Below are 21,614 nucleotides of genomic sequence, written 5' to 3'. Positions count from 1 at the left end.
CTAGGTCCAGACTGTTTGAAAAGTTTCTTGAAATATTTCTTCCTTAACTCAAATGGAATCTTTCATTATATTATTTACCATATTCTGTGTACAATGCAGTCAGGAATTTCACTGAATTGTTGCACTGATGAAATTTCCGAGCTGTATTTTCCTCTAAAACCCACTTAATCCATCCAAATCACTTGTTCAATCTCAAGTCGATTTTCTTACTTTTTAGAATATAAATTACACATTCAGTGTTTTTTCAAAAACAACTGCTTTCCAGGTTACAAGCTATTGAAGAAATACAGATTTCATTATGCAAGGTTTAGTTTCTTCTTGAATTTTATAGCTTTCAGTGGAAATATAACTTTTCAGTGTTTATGAATAGTAATGCCATCAAAATACCATATATGTTAGCTAAAATAGAAATAAAATGATTAATTTTTAATCACTCTCCTGATATCAATTAAAATTTTGTGGATACCTTTAGAGCCATCTTTGAGTTCCTCTTCTCTCCACTCACAAGAGGTATGTTTTCTCTTTTTTTTTTCTTTTTGGTTAGAGAAATATTTTAAATCAAGTTTTCTGTAGGTTTTAGCAGCAGAATTTATGATTTGAATATATGATACAGATGTGTTTCCTTTTAAATTTACTGCTATAGTATTATACATATATATTTATTATGATTATACTGGGCATGGATGAATATACATTCCCCAATAATGGAGATGTTGGTAGTTAAGGACACAGATTTTCATTTGGAGCATTCATTAGCATTATTTATAAAGAAAATAGTAATGTATTTGTATATGTTAACTATACCTATTAAGTTGTCAGGCCCAAACTTCTTTTTTGTTGTTGTTGTTTAGATAAAAAACATATATAACAAAGAAGATAGACTCCATTTCCTGGGTTCAGACTGCTCAAAGGCAAATCATGGCAACAGAACTAAGTATGTACCATGGGAAAGATACTCAGACTATGTGAGAATTTTTCTCTCTCAAGCTTGAGATAAGAATTATACTTATGTCATTCAGCTATTATAGGAATTAGATCAGATGGAGAATGTAAAGCATTTAGTAGAGTGACTGGTGCATGGTAAATTAAAAAAAAATGGTACTGTCACTATTTTTATGACTGACATTATCTCTTCTATTAAACAGTAGTAGAAAAAAATGGTGAAATGGTATATAACCAGATTTTGATTTCTGTTCTCGTGTTTTCCTCAAATCTACACTGTGAGATATACTGCTACATTTCAGTTTTCTATGTTATCAAATTCTAAGGATCCATGAGCCTGCTAAAAATCAACTGCATTTTCTAGTAGGGAATTCTTGAAGTGGATCCTTTCAGGGGGTCTACAAAATCCAAACTATTTTCATAATGATACTTAGGTGTCATTTGCATTTTTCTCTCCAATTTCCACACATAAGATTTTTCCAAATGTAGAGAGTAGTTTTCGATGGGCTACATGACATGTGGTATAATGAGTGATTTCACGACAATTCAATGCAGAAGCAGAATATAGGAATCCAGCATCTTCTACTGAGCCAGACATTAAAAGGATTTGCAAAATGTAAAACAACGTGAGTCTCTTCATTTTTTTAATGTTTTGTTTTGTTTTTCTTCTGAGAGAGAGAGACACACACACACACAGCATGAGTAGGGGAAAGTCAGAGGTAGAGAGAGATACAGAATCTGAAGCAGGCTTCAGGCTCTGAGCTAGCTGTCAACACAGAGCCCGATGTGGGGCTTGAATCCATGAACCATCAGATCATGACCTGAGCCAAATTCAGACACTTACCTGACTGAGCCACCCAGGCGCCCCTTCATTTTTTTTTAAATATAGCTTTAAAACTGTTTTATTTATGGGTACATATAATGAGTTTATTATGGCTTTTTCAATAAATTAATAAATGAACATCTTTAATTTTTCTGTTTTAATTTCTATTATGGTAAATATAAGTGGATAGGAGTAACCCACATAAACTAAAGCTTTTGAGTTCACAATAATATTGAAGAGTGCAAAGGGGTTTTGAGTCCGAAAAAAGTTTAATAACCATGTAGGTTTCAATTACAATTCTCTCTTCATGAATGCATTCTATTGCAGTATATTACAAAAGTTCCTGGCTTCAGTAAAAGCTTCACCACTTTAGTCACAGTAAAGATTTGCAATATGTGCATCCTGCTGTTTCTTTCCTCATCCCCCATGAAGACAGACACATGTACTTTGTCTTTTCCAGGTCGATTGTTAATCTAATGGTGTATAGTGGCTCTAGAAAGTGATTCATAATTTGTTTGTTTTTTTTTAAGATTTCTTTTTACTTTGTTTTTCTTTCTATACAGAGAAAGGACGTAAGCAAGAATTACTTGCAGTCTTTTAAGAGGGAAGTATTTCCTAGAGGAATTTCTAATCAATACTGCACCTTTAAAAACATGAAATAGACTGAGAAAAAAATGGATGTAATGCACATTAGTGTCTCAATCTTTTGAAGATATCTGCTCAAGAATAATTGTGTATCATAATACAATTACATCATTTCTTATATATAGTGTATATGTTTTATGATTTATATCAATAATAAAATTTGGCTAATTTCTGATTACTGGATGGATAACAATAACAAAAAATAGTAATAAAAGATATTTTGTGGTGATGTTTGTCGTCATCTGATTTAAATTGTTACTGCTTTAGCATTTAAATTATGGTCAAGAACACCCCGAATAGCCAAAGTAATACTGAAAAATAAAACCAAAATGGGAGGTATCACCATCCCAGACTTCAGCCTCTACTACAAAGCTGTCATCTTCAAGACAGTATGGTATTGGCACAAAAACAGACACATAGACCAATGGAACAGAATTGAGAACTCAGAAGTGGACCCAAAAGTATACAGCCAACTGATCTTTGACAAAGCAGGAAAGAATATCCAATGGAAAAAAGACAGCCTTTTTAACAGATGGTGTTGGGAGAACTGGACAGCAACATGCAGAAGAATGAAACTAGATCATTTTCTCACACCATGCACAAAAATAAACTCAAGATGGATAAAGGACCTGAACGTGAGACAGGAAACTATCATCACCCTAGAGGAGAAAGCAGGAAACAACCTCCTTGACCTCCACCGCAGCAACTTCTTACTTGACACATCCCCAAAAGCAAGGGAATCAAGAGCAAAAATAAACTGTTGGGACCTCATCAAGATTAAAAGCTTCTGCACAGCCAAGGAAACAACCCAGAAAATTAATAGGCAACCAAAGGAATGGGAAAAGATAGTTGCAAATGACATATCAGATAAAGGGTTAATATCCAGAATCTATAAGGAACTCACCAAACTACATGCCCGAAAAACAAACAACCCAGTGAAGAAATGGGCAGAAGACATGAACAGACACTTCTCCAAAGAGGACCTCCAGATGGCCAACAGACACATGAAACGATGCTCAGCATCCCTCCTAATCAGGGAAATACAAATCAAAACCACACTGAGATACCACCTCACGCCAGTCAGAGTGGCTAAAATGAGTAAATCAGAGAACTCTAGATGCTGGCGAGGATGTGGAGAAACGGGCACCCTCCTACACTGCTGGTGGGAATGTAAACTGGTACAGCCCCTCTGGAAAACAGTGTGGAGGTTCCTCAGGAAACTAACAATATAACTCCCTTATGACCCAGCAATAGCATTGCTAGGAATTTACCCAAGGGATACAGAAATGCTGAGGCATAGGAGCACATGTACCCCAATGTTCATAGCAGCACTCTCCACAATAGCTAAAACATGGAAAGAGCCTAAGTGTCCATCAACAGATGAATGGATCAAGAAGATGTGGTTTATCTATACCATGGAATACTTCATGGCAATGAGAAATAATGAAATCTGGCCATGTGTAGCAACATGGATGGACCTTGAGGGTGTTATGCTGAGCGAAATAAGTCAGGCAGAGAAGGACAAATATCATATGTTTGCACGTATAGGAGGATTAGGAGGAACTTGACGGAGGAACAAGGGGGAGAAGAAGGGCAGAAATGGTGGGGGAAAGGGAGAGAGGCAAACCATGAGAGACTCTTGAATGCTGACAAAAATTGAGGACTGATGGATGTGGGGGGGAGGGGGGGATGGGCATGGATGAGGGCACTTTGGGTATGAGCACTGAGTGTTATGTAGAAACTAATTTGACAATAAACTATTTGTAAAAAAAAAAAAATTATGGTCAAGAACAAATTATAATCATATGATGCAGTGATTTGGTAACCAATCAAAAGATAATTCAGTAAGTTTTAGTATTATAAAGTCCTTCATTGGTTGCTATTATTATTTTCACCTTTAAAAGATCCAGAACTTTTCTTTATTTTAAAATATAAAAATATATCTGTTTTAACTAAAGAAAAATATAAGCAAGAATAGATAGATAGTCCATATTACATATTTCATCTTGAATAACTTAGCAGGGAAAGATTTTTGGATCATGAATGTTCCCATGTTTTGCATTTTTGTCTTTGGAGTTAGACTGTTTTTCACACGCAGAGCAGCATCATTCCACTGCACCTCCATGAGATCTTTATATTATGCTCAACTGAAATAAAACTGACTTTCATTCTCGCTAGAAAGTTTTTTTTTAAGTGATCATGCCAGGGTCTTTATTGGGCATTATTAATCCAGCGATTGGGTACTATCTGACTGGTCAGAGTGACATTATGTAAAACTAGTCCTTTTGAGTCAGTTTACCACTTCCTGAACTTCCAAAGATATGCTAAAAAAGCTGGATTCAAATCTGCATGATTAATTTCACATTTATTGATTAATATACAAAAGGTTATAATAGAGTATTTTTGCTATATAATTAATATCAGTGGGAATTATGTATATCATTGTATATGGACCCATGTGTATGTATGTATATATGTACATATCTAGCATACATAAATATGTATATGTATATACACATATGTCTGCAAATGGATATCTCTTGTCAGATCACAATTTTGATTTGAAAATGTTTTAATGAAATAATTTAAAACACTCAAAAAGTTAGGTTGATGTTAGTATTTAAGCAAGGGTACAGAACTGGCTAATGAAAATATCGAGAGCTTGATCATGGTTTAAATGGCATCGTGTACTGACCATTAGAAGGCATGGTCTCTACCTTTCCGCACTGCTTTGGCTTTCTAAATTTTATGCATTTAGAAGCCTTATGCTCTGAAAGTCCTTTTTCATTTTAAATAATTTATCGATATTACTATGAGGCAGTAATCTGGTCCTGAGGATTTTAGCTTTTTTTTTCTCAAAAAATATATGAGAAGCTTATGGAACTTACAAAGTTGGTATATATTAGTCTATATTTCTCAACCTCCCTTGCAATGTATAATAGTCGGGCCAATGAAATGGGAATAATATCAGAACAAAGAAGTTAAAAACTGACCTGCTTGCCATATCTCCTTTTCCCCACTTTGATGGCATTATAATTCACAAAGCTTTGTGATCAGATCATGGTGTAACATCTAAGCTTTGCTTTAAGATTTCTCTGCAACTTCTATTTGTACCTTGTGTTGGTAGGTGTTAATTAGTTTGGCCAATATAGTGATTTACTTCAATCTTTTCTATGTTGTTGTGTGAGTAGATTCATAAATATTTACAAAGATTAGAAGGGAAAGTCAATTTTTAATAACATAGAAATTATATTTTTGGCTTTCAAATCTTTAGATGTTATATAAACCCACTATATCCCAAAGTAGCCTTTATTTAATATTGATCCCATATATATTCGTCAAAATAATTCCATGTTCTAACAAATTTAAGAGATGCTATGCTATGCTATATAATGAACCACCTTACATCTCTGTCTTAGGTGCTTCAAATTATCATATTTGAAAGTTAAGGTTAATTCATCAGTGAATAACATGGCTTACATTCCTTTAATTTAGTGCTTATATAAACCAAAACACATTAAGTTAGACCATATAATATATTCCTAAACTGTTGTCCACAAACATTAGATATACCTCATTAGATTATATTTTATTACAAGATCATAAAAAGATTGTGGAAGAAAGCCAACCAGTAGGTCTTTTCATGTGTATTTTCAAATCATATCATAAAATTGGTTATCAATAAGAATGATTTAGATGTTAACTTACTAGACTGAAATTTTATTTAGGGAAAATATTCCTATCTTTATATTTTTAGTATTTTCAAAAAGTGCTTTGCATTTAATAGGCTCTTTAAAATATTTGACATTAAATGAGTAAGATATTTCATCTCTTAACAATGTCTTCCTGCACTCCTGCAAGCCACAATAATGGCTAGGAAAGAATTAGAAGAAGACCTCATAGAAGTAGAGGACGCTGTGTTTCAAGTTTAAATATCTGTGTAATTAGTGTGATGATACACATTAAATTCAGTAAATTTTATAGTTTTAATGGTTGCCTATAAGTAAAATCACATTAGGAGGGATTTATCATTTTTAACTCTGTTCAATATTAATCTTAAAATGCCTGAAACTGGAATGCTCAGCTGGTTCTCCCTCAGATTAATTTTTCTTGGCCATGATAAAGACACAAGCATACAAACAGGGAGCATTATTACATGTGGAAATAAAAGTGGCTCTCAGAGCTATGTAGTTCATATTTGTTATTTTCTATCCTTTAAAAATAAAGGTAGAAAAATTTGGAAGCTTCAGATAGCTATTACTTTAATTACTTTTTATGAAATAATTGCACACACTTTTAGGATTCAGTGATTCCTCAAGCTGGTCTATTATCTCTGGCCACTATTATTATTATTATATGCAATCATTTCTAATTGTACTGCCCTGCCAATAACTGTAGCATTGTAAAAAATAATTTACACATGACTATGAATCTAAATCAGGCATAATGTTTTCTCAAATATATTATGTTAAATCTTATTTATTCTAGGAAACAACAAAGGACTCTGATGATAATTGCAGATGGAATAAAAGATTTAAAAACTTTACACGAAGATATTTACTTATATAGGTCTTAAAATTATCTGCAAAATAGACTAAATAGCTATTGCTTCTCAAGATATATTCTCTGTCAAACAAAGCTATGAAGAGTAAAGCAAATCATTGGTTGTTGGAGAATAATTATTTAGTTAAAAAACTAACAAGAAAATTTTAAATAGATAAAAGTGTTTTCATATAACAAATCTCAAGATGATTTTAATTAATCTGGAGGTGTCTTATATTTTTAAGGGTAGCCTGAAAAATATCATATTCTTATTTCGTATTAAATTTATAAAATGATCATGTTCACGATTGTTATCATAGTCAAATTATAAGAAAGCATTATTTCACACACTTTGAGGGCATTCACATATCACAAATTTGCAAGGAGAGTGTCAACTGTATTTCAAGCAGTATGTTAGAAAATCTGGCTCAGAAAGTAAAATAATACATCCAGTTTTTATCAGCAATTAACCAGCAAAAGCTAGATCTGTGCTACCTGCTCTCTGACTACTTTGGTTTTGTTCCTTGTATTTCAATAATAACATGAAATCAATTTTTAAAATTTCAGGAGACATATTTGATCTCAAGAGGGAAGACAGAATAAAGAAATGGTTAACAGATACATTAATGGTAGTTTTAGCAAGATTGCATTTGTATGTTTGGATGTGAAATATCTAAGTGGAATAAAATGAGAAGGTATAGTTACACTAGAATCTCTTTAGCAAATCAGACTTTGAAGAAGCCCATACAAAAGATTTGAGAGGCAACAAATACCAAGCAGGGTGGGGGGTTGGTGGTCTGCCTCATCATTGAGAACAAAACTGAGATGCTTCAATTCGTGAACTACGTGAAACTTATGAGACACAGCCCTCACAGGTGGCAATGACTTCAGTTCATCTAGGAAGCTATAATCAGGGAAGAAAAAGTTTGTGAGACAATATTTTGGTCATTGCTTACTAGAACTCTAATGATAACTACATTTTTCTCCTAATAATTTAAGGAAAGCACATGAGTACCTGGCCAAACACATTCTCCCTGGTCTTTATGAATAAGAAAAAAAAATAATAAATGGAAGTGGATACTGTTTATTCATTGTAGACTATGTTTAAGGAGCTGGTAATAACCCTACCAAGTATTAACAACTAATCTTATTTTTGAGATAAGAAAATTGAGACATGAAGGGGCCCTCTGTTATATGGTGGTGGAATCTAGATTTGAATCTGGATCTTTCAAGTTTACCGCTCATTTTCTTAAATAATTTATTACATTCCCTTGATAATGCAATGATTTCTATATTTTCTTTAATTTTCTAATTGAAATCGGGGTTTATTATGGACATTATGTTTAAGTTTGCCTTTATTTTTTTGACTTAATTTTAAAGTCTTAAAAGTATTTCAGGGGCACCTGGGTGGCTCAGCTGGTTAAGCGTCTGACTTCAGCTCAGGTTATGATCTCACAGTTGGTGGGTTTGAGCCCCGTGTCCAGCTCTGTGCTGACAGCTAGCTCAGAGCCTGGAGCCTGTTTCAGATTCTGTATCTCCATCTCTCTCTGACCTTCCCCTGCTCATGCTGTCTCTTATCTCTCTCTCTCAGAAATAAATAAAACATTAACAAAATTTTAAAAAAAGCATTTCAATATATTATAATGTACCTCCCTGGTTATATATCAATAATAAATCAAGCTGATGAGGAGTGATAAATACTTTAATGGTAACAGTTTCACAAAATAATATTGAATTTTAGTCAAATGAAAATATTGGGTCAACATAAAAATGAATAAGGTAATTATTAAAACAAGTCTGCTAAAAATTAAGCAAAATAATCACAATATAAAAATAATGGAACTTAGTACCTTCTTCTCTCCATAATATGTTAGCTACTGCAGCATGTTAAAAAGAAAAAAGAGAGAAAAAAACTGGGTAAATAGAGCTTCAACTGCATACTAATGTAAATAACTATTAAAGAGGTCACAATCTCTAAGAAAGAACATGTACATAAAAGTGATGTTGAATTCAACAAACTACTTTGAATTAACAAAACAGTAAAATGCTGGCACTAGCTAATAATGCTCTTTTCATTTCTTGAAATTGCCAATTCTTCTTTGGAATAAAGATGCTGTTAATAAACAAAAGCATTTTATGCACCACTGGAAAGAATGGGATATTTAGGTTAATGTTATTGAAATACATCTTAAGAACAAATATCGGTAGTTAACACTATTTACTTAAGACAGCATACTTAAAAGCTGCTAATTGAAAAAAAATTGTATTTTAACAATTCTCAATAATCACAATATGTAATATTCCTACATAATACACAATATTCCTGAGCAAGAAGAATTCTTCTAATTAAAGGATTTTGAACACAGAAGTATCCTATTTTTAAGTAGCATATGTTTTCACTTTTTAGATCAGACAGAATGAAATAGAGTAAAACCTTGGTTTGCGAGCATACATCGTTCAAGAAATATGCTGGTATTCCAAAGCATTTGTATATGAAAACAAATTTCAAGAACCACTGACCCAGCTGTGATCGTGTGACTTTTGGTATCGCATACTTTTTGTATTGGAAAACACTGCTCATTTATTGAGTTAAAATGTATTAGAAATGTTTGCTCATCTTGGAATACACTTGCAGAATAAGTTACTGACAATCTATGGTTTTACTGTATATCTAAATGTATCTTGCTTAGTTCAGTGCATAAATATGGTGCACATTCAGTTGTTAAAATATTGAGATAGAAATAAGAAATAAATACCAATTAGAAATATTCTCAGAGAAATGTCTGCCTCCATTACCAATTCAATGTTGCCCTAATTTTATGCTTTCAAAGCAAAATAGGATGTCAAAAGAAAGCGTGACTGCTGTAAAATCTCACACATAACTATTTCCTGAATATTTTAACCACACTAAAGCACAATCACTTTTTTTTTTTAATGGACCGCCCTGTGAATGCAGCAGAGCCAACACTGTAACCCAGCACTCCTCGCCAGAGGCTGACGGCCCAAGTTATCCAGGTTTCAAAACCTGCTATACTATTTAAAAATAAACTTTTGTAAAGTAAGCTTCATTTTGGTGATTCTTGGTGTTTTTAATTCTTTAAGAATATTTATTCAATTCTGAATGCATGCCATATTCTTCCTTTCTGGACATTTTGTTGTGCAATTCTTGTTGTCTACAGTGTTCTTGAAATGAATATGAAAACGATAGATCCTATTTGCGAGGAGAGGATATAGACCTCAGTTGCCAGCAGTTAAACTCAGGCCGGAAGTAGATGATCCTGCTCTGGAAGTATCATCAGAATGTCAATAGTAGTCTCAATGTCTAAGTCATTCACCTCACTTCCTCTCATCACACAGGAATTTTATCATCTCACTTCATCACATGAAGGATGGTGAGTATGGTTCAAAGAGATATTTTAAGAATGAGACAGAGAGAGAGAGACGCCACATTCACACAACTTTTATTAAGTACATTATTATAATTATTTTATTATTAGATATTTTTGCTAAGCTTTTGGTGTGCCTGAGTTCTAAATTAAATTTTATCATAGGTATGTATGGGTAAGAAAAAACACAGTGTATCGATGGTGCTATGAGTGGTTTCAGGCATCCACTGGGGGTGTTGGAATGTATCCTTGGCATAAGAGGGAGCTACTGTATTCAGAGAAATTTAAGTAACTGAGTCTATTTGAAGCACAAAAGTGATAACAGTTGAGGCCAGAGAATTTTTCCATGAGTAGATCAAAAAAGTCTTTTGTACTCAGTGCAGCAGTAGATATTAAATTTTCTTCTGTAGGCTCAAAAAAGACTGAGACATTATTAGACTTATCTTTGTGTGTGTGTGTGTGTGTGTGTGTGTGTGTGTGTGTGCGCGTGCACGCCTATGTGGGGTTTTTTTCCATTTATTAAAAAAAGGGGGGTGACCAGACCTCTTCTCCATTCATTCTTTCAGTGAGTACTGAGTGAGTGCCTAGCAGCTGTCAGACATTGTGCTCAGTAATACAATACACAGATTCGAACAGTCCTCGTCTCTCTGTTAATAGAGTTTATATTCTAGTTGAGAAGAAAATTAAAATTACAGAGTTAATGTGTTATGAAAGAGAGGAACAACCCTGTGAATGCTCTGAACAGGTGTATTAAGCATAATGAAATATTCAAATACAAGATAAATAAGAATGAACTGAGTGAGGATTTAGGGGTATGTTTTCCAGATACAAAGAAAAGCCTGTATTGTATGTATTGTTATTGTGTATTTAGGACATATTCCATCTTATTGTATACAGTTGGAATGCACATTAAATGTAAAAAATACTTTGAATTCAATTACAAGGGTATATTAACCAAGTCTTTTTCCTTAAACGTCTTTTCATTATTTTTCTGATCTTTATATAAATGTGCATGCAACAGGGGTGTTTCTGATTCTATAAGTAAATATGCACATATAAGAATAATTTTAAATCCTGTATATTCATTTATCATATTTCTACCCTAGTCTTCAAATATATACAGTTTTCATCATCATATAATATTCCTTCATGTGGATTTCTTCGTTTAAAAAAGACCATTGCTTATTATTCAATAATCCAAACTTAATACATAGACCAGAGGCTAGTTTGAGTTATAAGGTTCAATAAGTATCATTGAACTTATCAGTCAAAAAGATGCATGTATATATATTGATCTGCATATTTGTGTGTGTGTGTGTGTGTGTGTGTGTGTGCATGGATGTGTTTTAACTATGATGACCATCCTTCTATGTAGTTATTTCCATTAGTATGCATTCCTACAAGAGGTATGGGGATATTTAAAGCCATTGACACATGTTGTCAGGATAATTGTCAGACGGTTGTTATCAGCACCACAAGCAGTCTATGCAAGTATTCATCCCTCCACATTCAAGGAGGACTAAGACTGCATGTGTTTGTATGCGTGTACATATGCATAAGCTTACCAAATATGAATATATATTATATGATGCATGTATATATATATCATATGTATGTTATATATAATATATAACAGTTTAATTATAAGCTATATTGAGTATGTTTGCAAATATTTAAAGAAAAATTTCTTCTATTTATGCCTTTAATCCATTATTTCTATTGGGATGCTACTTTTCTATTTTTTATATCTTAACAGCTACATACATATCAGAATGACGTTGTTCTGCCATATTAATTTCTCTTTCACACAATTAAAACAGCTACTTACAGTAAATGCAGGCTTGATCATCCCATTTGTTTGCTTAAAAACATAATGCATATTTGTATGTGTGTAAGGACTCAAAGTCCTTAGCATAGCACATAAGATCATCCATGACATGCTTATATCATATTGAGCTCACATTCCAAACATCAAGTCATTTTGAATTCCTTCATTTTTACCTATATGTTAAATATGACAGTAATACCTTTACCAGAATTCTTCACTTAATTTGCCCCTAGAGTTCTTTTTTAAACCAGCTTATTTTTTTTTTTCCTGTAGAACCAACAGTCTGGCCTTAATCAGTTGTTTTCTGTATTTATAGAATCCTATGAAACACTTAATGTATCCCTTAATATAGCATAAATAAAATTCTGTTCTGAAATCTTTTATTTATAGTTGGACAAAAACTCTCAAATATATAGACATTCAGCAATTAAATGCTTATTCAAGACTAAAATGAAATGCAAAATTCTTTCTGAAGATAGCAGATACTTTATAATGAAAATGTGGTTCAATGAAACAGATGCCTGGACACTAGTAACAGAATCTTTTATTAATGCCTTTTTAAATTTTTTAAGTGTATTTATTTATTTTGAGAAAGAGAGAAAGCACAAGTGGGTGAGGGGTAGAGAGAGAGGAGAGAGTGAGAATCCTAAGAAAGCTCTGCACCATCAGCACAGAGCCTGACATTGGGCTCTAACCCACGAACCGTGAGATCATTACCTGATGCTTAACTGACTGAGTCACCCAGGTGCCTCAATGCCTTTTTAAAATAAATTGCCTTATTTTATATATTAGAGACTTATAATTATATTCTAAGTGATGAATCTCATATTAAATATGGTGTTTGTGGAAATATATGTGGGAGATTTGAATATTATATAAGTAACAGCAATCAGGTGATTAACTACATAGCAGCATGTCATAGTATTAAACAGCTAATTTTACTTGGCTACTCATATGTAAACTGGTTGGCTTTTCATTAAATAAGTTTTTGCTTGCCCTTGTCTTTGAAAGTGTAAGGTTTTCACTAGTGGAAAACTTTTTGTTTATAAACTGCATTTATGTAAGGATAGCATTTTAGTTAGATGTCTTATTGACTGTTTCACCTTTTGGATTTAAGAAATTAACTTCAGAAGGCAAATGGAAAAGGACAACATTAAAAGAAAATGTAGACAAAATTTAATGTATCTAAAAATTGTATGGTTAGTATTATGGTAGCTGAAGTTTCTTTGAATGTGCATATGGAGAATGACATGAGACATTTAAAATATACTATTTTTAAGATGGAAAGCTATGTAAGATATGTCAAGTACATTGCTTGCCATGTGCCAAATTCAAAGCCACTTTTAAGTAAAACTGTCTCTTGCTGGGCACTGATTGAAGATGACTCTCCCCACTGACTATACAAATTTCCAACCTAGTGTCTAACATTAAATGAGCAGGCTATAGTGTCCAGCTTACATTAGGGAATATGACTCAGAAACTGGTCAGGAATCCAAGGTCTTAATTTCTATGAACTGATGAAATGAGATGATCAGATTCTTTTCAAGGGTAATTTGAATCAAGAAATCATGTTAAAAAACTGAAAGCACAGAGAACCAAAATTGTAAGTACTCGTAGCACAAGGCACCATTATGTAGAGTCAGAGCCCCTGATAATAAGTGAGACTGAAGAGAGCTCAAAGTGTGAAAGGCACTCTCCCACAGGAGAGGAAGAAAGTCAGTAGGTGTCTACAGAATATCAATTTCTGGATTCTGAATGTGGATACATCCCTCATTGCTTCACATTGCCAGTTTAACAATCACATCAATTTAAAAATCACCTATACTTAACCAAATAGAACCTTCTCTGGCACCCAAATAGTCTGATTGAAACCAAGGCTATATAAGAACTGTTGCCATGTCAAAAGATTAAAGCCACAGCACAAAACAAATAAAAATTATATTCATATTTCTAGGGCACATGGCTGGCTCAGTCAGAAGAGGCTGCCACTCTTGATCTGCAGGTCCTGCGTTCAAACCCCAAGTTGGGTGTAGAGATTATTTAAATAAATAAATAAACACACACATACACACACACTATATCCATCTTTCCTTCCAATGGCAAATCAAGTAAGCTTATATCTGGTACCCAATGTATTAAAAAATTATCTCAAACTTAGTGCTTAAAACAACCACAACAACAACAACAAGAAAACATTTACGATATCTGTGACGGTGGCTTGGCTAAGAGGGTTCTGATTTGGGCTATCTCATGAGGCTCCAGTCATCTGAAAGCTCGACTTGGGTTGGAAGAAACCTTGACTTGGGTTGGAAGATGCACTTCCGGGGTGGCTCACTTACATGGCTGGCAATTTGGTGCTAGCTGTTGGCGGAAAGCCCCAGATCGTAATTTATGGGACTCTCCCCAAGGCTGCTTACGTGTCCTCACAAACTGACGCTGGCTTCCCCTAACTAAGTGTGTGATCCAAGAGAGCAAGGCAGGAGCCCAAATGCCCTTCTGAACTGGCTTCAGAAGTTATAGACCTTCACCTCCACTCTACTCTATGTGTAATAGAGAACTAATATTTCAATGTGGGAAAATTATACAAGGGTGTGTATAACAGGAGGGTCATTAGGACCATCTCAGATACCACACAATGTTAGTGTAACAGGCTGCTCGCTAACAAACAGAACTTCAAGAAAAATTTTCTAGTTAACATCCTCCCAGCCAGACTGCCAACACCTGAGCTTCTCTTAATAGAAATTCTAAGCCCACTGGTGTCAGGAAGTGACTTGAAAATGATAATCTTCACAGGAATGATTGATTGTCATCTTACATGATAAACAATAAACAAGGACATTATCAAACAATTGTGGTGATTAGCTGTGGGTACATATGGGGAAATCTTTGCCCTCTAACTCACTCATATACCTTACCATTTTAAGTATATGTCAAGCAAAGTTACCTCCTCCTTTGCTTTAACTCTTTCATCTAAAAAATATACCAAATGGTCGATTAGAGAATTACATAATAAAATCACATGATTACAATGCTTTTTAAATAGTACATGGCACATAATGAATTGTTCAAAAGATTTTTGTTATGTAGTTGTCTATATATATAACATATATGTATATCTCCTAGATAAAACTCAAGATAATCACACCTATAGAAATTAAATTAATAGAAATGCTGCCAAAACAAAACCTTGCATAAAAGCATATCCTAACTTATCATTAGGGCTATCAGAGAGTCCCCCTTATTATCATTTGAGAGAACATATTAATTAGAGAAATAGATTACTTGGATAATAATTAGCATTATGTGTAAAGAAACAATAAAAGATGGTAGACTTTATAGCTATTTTTGCAGTACAGCATAATTTTTATGAATAGTATTTCTAATACCTTTATTACTTCCCTTATATATTGAATTTTTCACTATTTGATATTTATATACCTGTTTAATATATTTATAGTCATATAATAGCATACAGATATAATTGTATTTAAATATAGTATAAATTAAATAAGAGATATGTACTCTTTGAAGGAAATTAATTGACTTCTTTAAAACATTTATTAATAAAATATTGTTAGGTAAATATTTTGTGACAGAAATTACAAATTATCATTACAACTCTCAAATACATTAAATATCTTGATATTTAAGAATTCTGGGTAAATGCATAGTTTATAATTCAGTTAATTGCTCATCTTTAAAGATATTATAAAACAGATTAGTAGCAGTGCAATAAAAGGCATAGACACCCAAACGAGTAACCACTGTGGTAGGCCATAAACTTAGCATCTGAAATTTCTAGTAGTTACAAAATAAAAAGGAAAAAAATTTTGGACTTTACACTGAGAAAGTATTCATATAGAAAATGACTTAATGTCTCATAAAACAAGCTGATTATAAATTAACAGAGGTTAACTTCCTCTTAGAACAGATTTCTAGGGGTACGTAGGTGGTCAATTGTCTGAGCTCAAACCTGACTCTTGATTTCTGCTCAGGTCATGATCTCACAGTTGATGGGTTCCAGTCTCGTATCCGGCTCTGAGCTGACAGGTGCAGAGCCTGCTTGGAATTTCTCTGTCTCTCTCTGTCTCTCTCTCTCTCTGCCTACCCCACTCATTAAAAAAAAAAAAAAAAAAAAAAAGAATGAACTGAATGAAATAAGACAAATTAGAAAATTAGATATTATAAAGATTTTATGATAATTCCATTAGCTAAAATTTTAAATTTCTTAGAATAGTGATGGCACATACTCAGACACACACACGTGTATGCACACACACCACACATATATTTCTAGGCATATGCATATATATTTTTCCCTAAACATATCTTTAAAGGTATATATTGCAACTAATATGTGAAGCAACTTGCAATAATAATTAGCCTGTATATGTATATATATATAGTGTTTTAATAAAGAGAAATAATATAATGTTTGTGTGTACACAGTGTTGAGAAACACATATTTAACATACCTCTTAAGACATTCTTTGCCAAATACCAAATTAAAAGCCTCAGAAGACCAATGACAAGTTCTGTAATAAATTCAAATTTGTCTCTTATAATAGCTTCAAGTATTTGAAGTTTTTTTAAATGTTTATTTATTTTGGGCGGGGGAGAGCATAAGTAGGGGAGGGGTAGAGAGAGGGAGACACAGAATCTGAAGCAGGCTCCAGGCTCTGAGCTGTCAGCACAGAGCCCCACACAGGGCTCAAACTTGCCAACTGCGAGATCATGACCTGAGCCGAAGCTGGACACCTAACCGACTGAGCCTCCCAGACACCTATGAAGTGTTGATTAAACTGAATTTTATATTGCTTTTGATTTGTTTGTAGATACAATAAGCACCTGGCTTGGCACTCTGTTACAAAAATGTAAAATGTGATATTTTCAATCTGTTACACTCCCATTCTGTAACAATAAGGTCATATGTAGTGGGATTAAAGTGATGACTAACTATAGAACTGAATTCATTTTTCCCTGAAGTATTTTATATATATCTTAGCTCTTGCAGAATTTCATAATAGAGAACCCAGATATCAGCAGTAGGAATTCTGATGTAAAAATATTAACTGGGAAATTAGATCCTAACAATAAGTTTTCTAAAAGAATTTCAGCTTAATCTTGGAAATGCCTGTGATCTCAAATTAAAAAGTATCCTGGGGAACCTCGGTGGCTCAATGGGTCAAGCATTGGACTCTTGGTTTTGGCTCCGGTAATGATCTCACGGTTTGTGAGTTCTAGCCTCACATTGGGCTCCACGCTGCTCGTGTGGAGCCTGTTGGGATTCTCTCTCTCTCTCCCTTCTGATACTTGTCCTCCATCCCCACCAAAATAAACAGATAAACTTTAATGAAAAAAAAAAAAAGAAAGAAAGTATCTTGATGGTTCCAAAAAGATGAGTTAACTGTCCACTTTGTTAACTGAGTCATCCCATTGAATAGGATTGCTTCGTACTGGCCAACTCAAACATTAGCCTAAGGTCTCTCTTACCATTTTTTTCTCCTGGGAGATTTCTCCTTCTCTCTGACTTTATTGTGGATGTAGTACTTGCTCAAAAAAACGTTAGCCTCTTTGTTTTGCTTGCATTAATGGAAAGAGAATGCTAGTTTCTCCCTAAAATTATATCATAAACTCTAGATTTTGTTCGCAGCTCTTCATGGCATTGTCACCAACTAGTCTGGGTTTACTTAAAATTCTCAATAAATACCCTTCTAATTATTGGAATTTACTTGCCTTTTTTTAAAGCATCATTTAGATGAACTAAGAGAAACATGGTGTTTCTAATATGATAAACTAAGAATCAGTTCAATAGTTTATTTGAAGAGGAAAATATAATGAAACCAAAAAAATATTTCTAGTCATCCACAGATTTTTTTCCTAGATTAACTAGCATGCTTCTTACATTGTTCCATTAAAATTCCTGATCAAAATCTCACTGGATTTTAAGTCTCTAGTCTTCTAAGAACCTATTTTCTCTTTTTTTTTAATTTTTAAGGTTTATTATTTAAAAAATATTTAATGTTTATTTATTTTTGAGAGAAAGAGACACTGAGTGCAATTGAGGATGGGCAGAGAGGGAGACACCAAATCCGAAGTAGGCTCCGAGCTCTGAACTGTCACCACAGAGCCCTACATGGGGCTTGAACTCATGAACTGTGAGATCATAACCTGAGTTGAAGTCAGCCGCTTAACTGACTGAGCCACAGGCACCCCAGAGCCTAATATCTTCTCTATTGAGATATTACTATTACTATTTTAAATGCTTGTAAATAAGCTTGAGAACCACAATTCTTTCTCATCACATGCTTTCATTAAATCATGCTTTCATTGAAGCATGAAGAAGTGACATTGATGTCAAAGACTGGGTAAAGGAAGCAAAAATGTGCCCTACCACTACAAATTAAGATTAGGAATTTGTAGTTATTGCCCATCTCATGGGAACACATATTGTCTTCTCTATTTGCAACATCAGTCTGGGGGCAGGATCACTGCTTAACAACTGTTACAATGGACAACCAAATGCTGGAAAATCCTAACAGGAATGTCTTTTCTCCCCTAGAGCCCTGTCTTTCCCCTCTCCTCTTCTTTCCCATCTCCACCCCTGTGCCACAAAGATTCTGTATTCATCAGAGAGAACAATGCCAGGTGCTCTTCTTCCTTCCATTGTCGACACTGAAAAAGGGCCGAACAAGCAACAGACAGCAGTGATACTTTAGCAGCTGCAATTATTGGCACAGAGAAAAGGGAATGGGGTCAAAGATGTTCAGCAGAGAAGTGACAGGGAAGCCAAAAAAAAAAAAAAAAAAAAACTAGGCCAAATAGCAGCGGTGTAGCCACCCGAGACTGTGGTAAGAATGTACGTTGACACTGAAACGTGAGAGCATTTTCAGCTAAAGCCTTCTGATATCACAGTGGCTCCGCACACATGTAACCTTTAATTATTGCTCACTCCCAAAAATAAAGTGTGGTGAGGCATGACTTTGAGAATATGATATAAAAACATTTTCACTTATATATTTTAAATGTTTTACTAACATTCCCTATTAAACTTATCTTTCTTTCCATACTCTACTAGAAGTAAAAGCAAAGGATAATTATCAGATTTGAATAAAACTCTGAAATTATACATTCTAGGGGCATGTTTTCATACTGGAGGATAAAATGTTTTGATGGGATTCAAAAACAGAATTTAGCTTCAGAGAAAAGTGATAGAATACATAAGACACAAGAGTAAATAAAAACGTAAGCAATTTCTGAATATATCTGAACTTCAAAATATTTTGCTACTAAATATAAATCTATGGTATCTAGTTTGTAATTCTTTCTTGAATAGTCCCATACCTAGCTTATGGTATTATCACTTTTATCTGTTTTCACCCATTTTCATTTTTATACATTGTTCAATATATTAAAAAAATAAAACTAATAATTGTTGACTCCAAATAATAACAATAATGATAATCAGAACAAACACCTATTGAACCCTTATTATGTGCTGGATATATGGTAAGTATTTTACAATACTGGATCCATTGAAATTTTATTTCTATGAATGTCTCCAATTGAGTTAATTTCTGTAATAGTTTAATCTAAGAAAATAAAAATAAATAAATAAAGCAAGCACATGTTAAGAATATACGAAGCTAGGAGTGCCTTTGTGGCTCAGTTCATTGAGCATCAGCTCTTGATTTCCATGATACCAGAGTCATGGGATCAAACCCCCTAATGGGCTCCATGCTGAATGAGGAGCCTGCTAAAGATTCTCTCTCTCTTCCTCTGCCCTGTCTCCTACTTGTGCATCCTCTGTCTCAATAAAATAAAATAAAATATAAAATAAAATAATATAATATAAAATAAAATAATATAATATAAAATAAAATAATATAATATAATATAAAATAATATAAAATAAGATAAAATAGGCTAATCATATAGTCTGGGGTAAAATAATATAAATCAATGAGCAGAACAAACACTTTTTATTTTTTTATTTTTTTAAATCTTTTTATTTTATTTTTGAGAGAGAGACAGACAGAGTACAAACAGGGAAGGGTCAGAGAGAGAGGGAGACACAGAATCTGAAGCAGGCTCCAGCTGTCAGCACAGAACCTGACGTGGGGCTCCACCCCACAAACGGTGAGTTAATGACCTAAGCCAAAGTTAGAGCCTTAACCAGCTGAGCCACCCAGGAGCCCCAGAACAACCACTTTTAAAAATATCATATAAAATATTTTCAAATTAGATTCTTTAGCCAGAGTTCTTTATCTGGCCAACATCCCACCAACTGTATTTATATCACTATAAAGTACAGATTGCTCAGGGGCTCAAAAGCACTAAGTTGACAGATTACCTTCTATCTATTATCATAATGCAATCTTCCCCGTGTCAGTTTTGCTGTAATTTAATGGTTGCAAATTAATAGGCACAAACAACCTCAGCCATAATTTTAGTCCTTGACTGTTTTAATACAATTATTTATGATGAAAAATAATACTTTATGAATGCACTGCTTTTCTTTCTTAGAAATTCAAGTAACACTACTTTTGGAAAGTGCCGTTATGCCAAATACTCTTCAAAAGATAGATAAAGGGAGATAATTCAACTTCACACTGAAGCCTCACAATAATTGTGTTTGACTAGTGTGCTGTAATGAATTTTCACCATACACATTCTGTCTTGTGATTAAATACAAGCCTCTTTGTTATATAAACTACATTGGGAATTTGAATTTTCATTATTCTACCCAGGTAATAAAAACATGTTCAAATGTCCACTATATTTAATAATAAAATCTAGAAAAAATGCTTATTGTGACCTCTCTAAATAATATATATGTAGAATAATTTTACCTTTGCAAAAATATACCAGGTAAATCATTCTTTAAAATTTTTTTCAATATTTATTTAGTTTTGAGAGAGAGAGAAAGAGTACAAGCATGGGAGGGACAGAGAGAGAGGGAGAGACAGAATCTGAAGCAGGCTCCAGGCTCTGAGCTGTCAGCAAAGAGCCCAATGTGGGGCTCGAGCCCATGAACCATGAGATCATGACCTGAGCCAAAGCCAGACACTTAACCAACTGAGCCACCCAGGTACCCTGTAATTCACTTTTAATTTGACTTTTTCCATTTATGAAGTTCAGGGCCTCTTTAAATCTGGTTCAACCCCACGATATGTTCTCATTGTGTGTTGTAAATTCACAGAAAACATTTTTATGATCATATATTACACCAAATTCATGAAACCTATCATTCACTTGATGATTAGTCCCTGAGTTTGACATACTTTAAAGTCTCCAGCTATGGAAGTATCACTATAACCACCAAATATCAGCTCAAATGTCACCACCTCAATAAAGAAAGGCTATGCTATGTAACTCAGTTGGAATTTGTTGTTTCTATGTCTGTGATCCTTTCATACCTGGCTTATATGTCTAGTGCAGCAATTAT

The 21,614-nt window shown here is 33.7% G+C and overlaps 1 protein-coding gene across 1 annotated transcript in view; it reads right to left on the bottom strand.

The window, feature by feature from the left end:
• The window catches only part of LOC120223887 (follistatin-related protein 5), a gene marked incomplete at its 5' end in the record, with an annotated part of 127,154 nt that overhangs the window by 89,616 nt on the left and 15,924 nt on the right, over positions 1-21,614 (bottom strand). The window contains one exon of the mRNA XM_039222123.1: positions 8,803-8,829. Coding sequence (XP_039078054.1) covers positions 8,803-8,829 — 27 coding nt within the window. The remainder of the gene's footprint in view (positions 1-8,802; positions 8,830-21,614) is intronic.

The sequence above is a fragment of the Hyaena hyaena genome, unplaced genomic scaffold, assembly GCF_003009895.1.
Source record: "Hyaena hyaena isolate Hyena2069 unplaced genomic scaffold, ASM300989v1 scaffold_1058, whole genome shotgun sequence".
Classification (NCBI taxonomy): Eukaryota; Metazoa; Chordata; class Mammalia; order Carnivora; family Hyaenidae; genus Hyaena; species Hyaena hyaena.
Note: the sequence above shows the minus strand (reverse complement) of the source record. Positions and strands in the feature narration are given on the sequence as shown.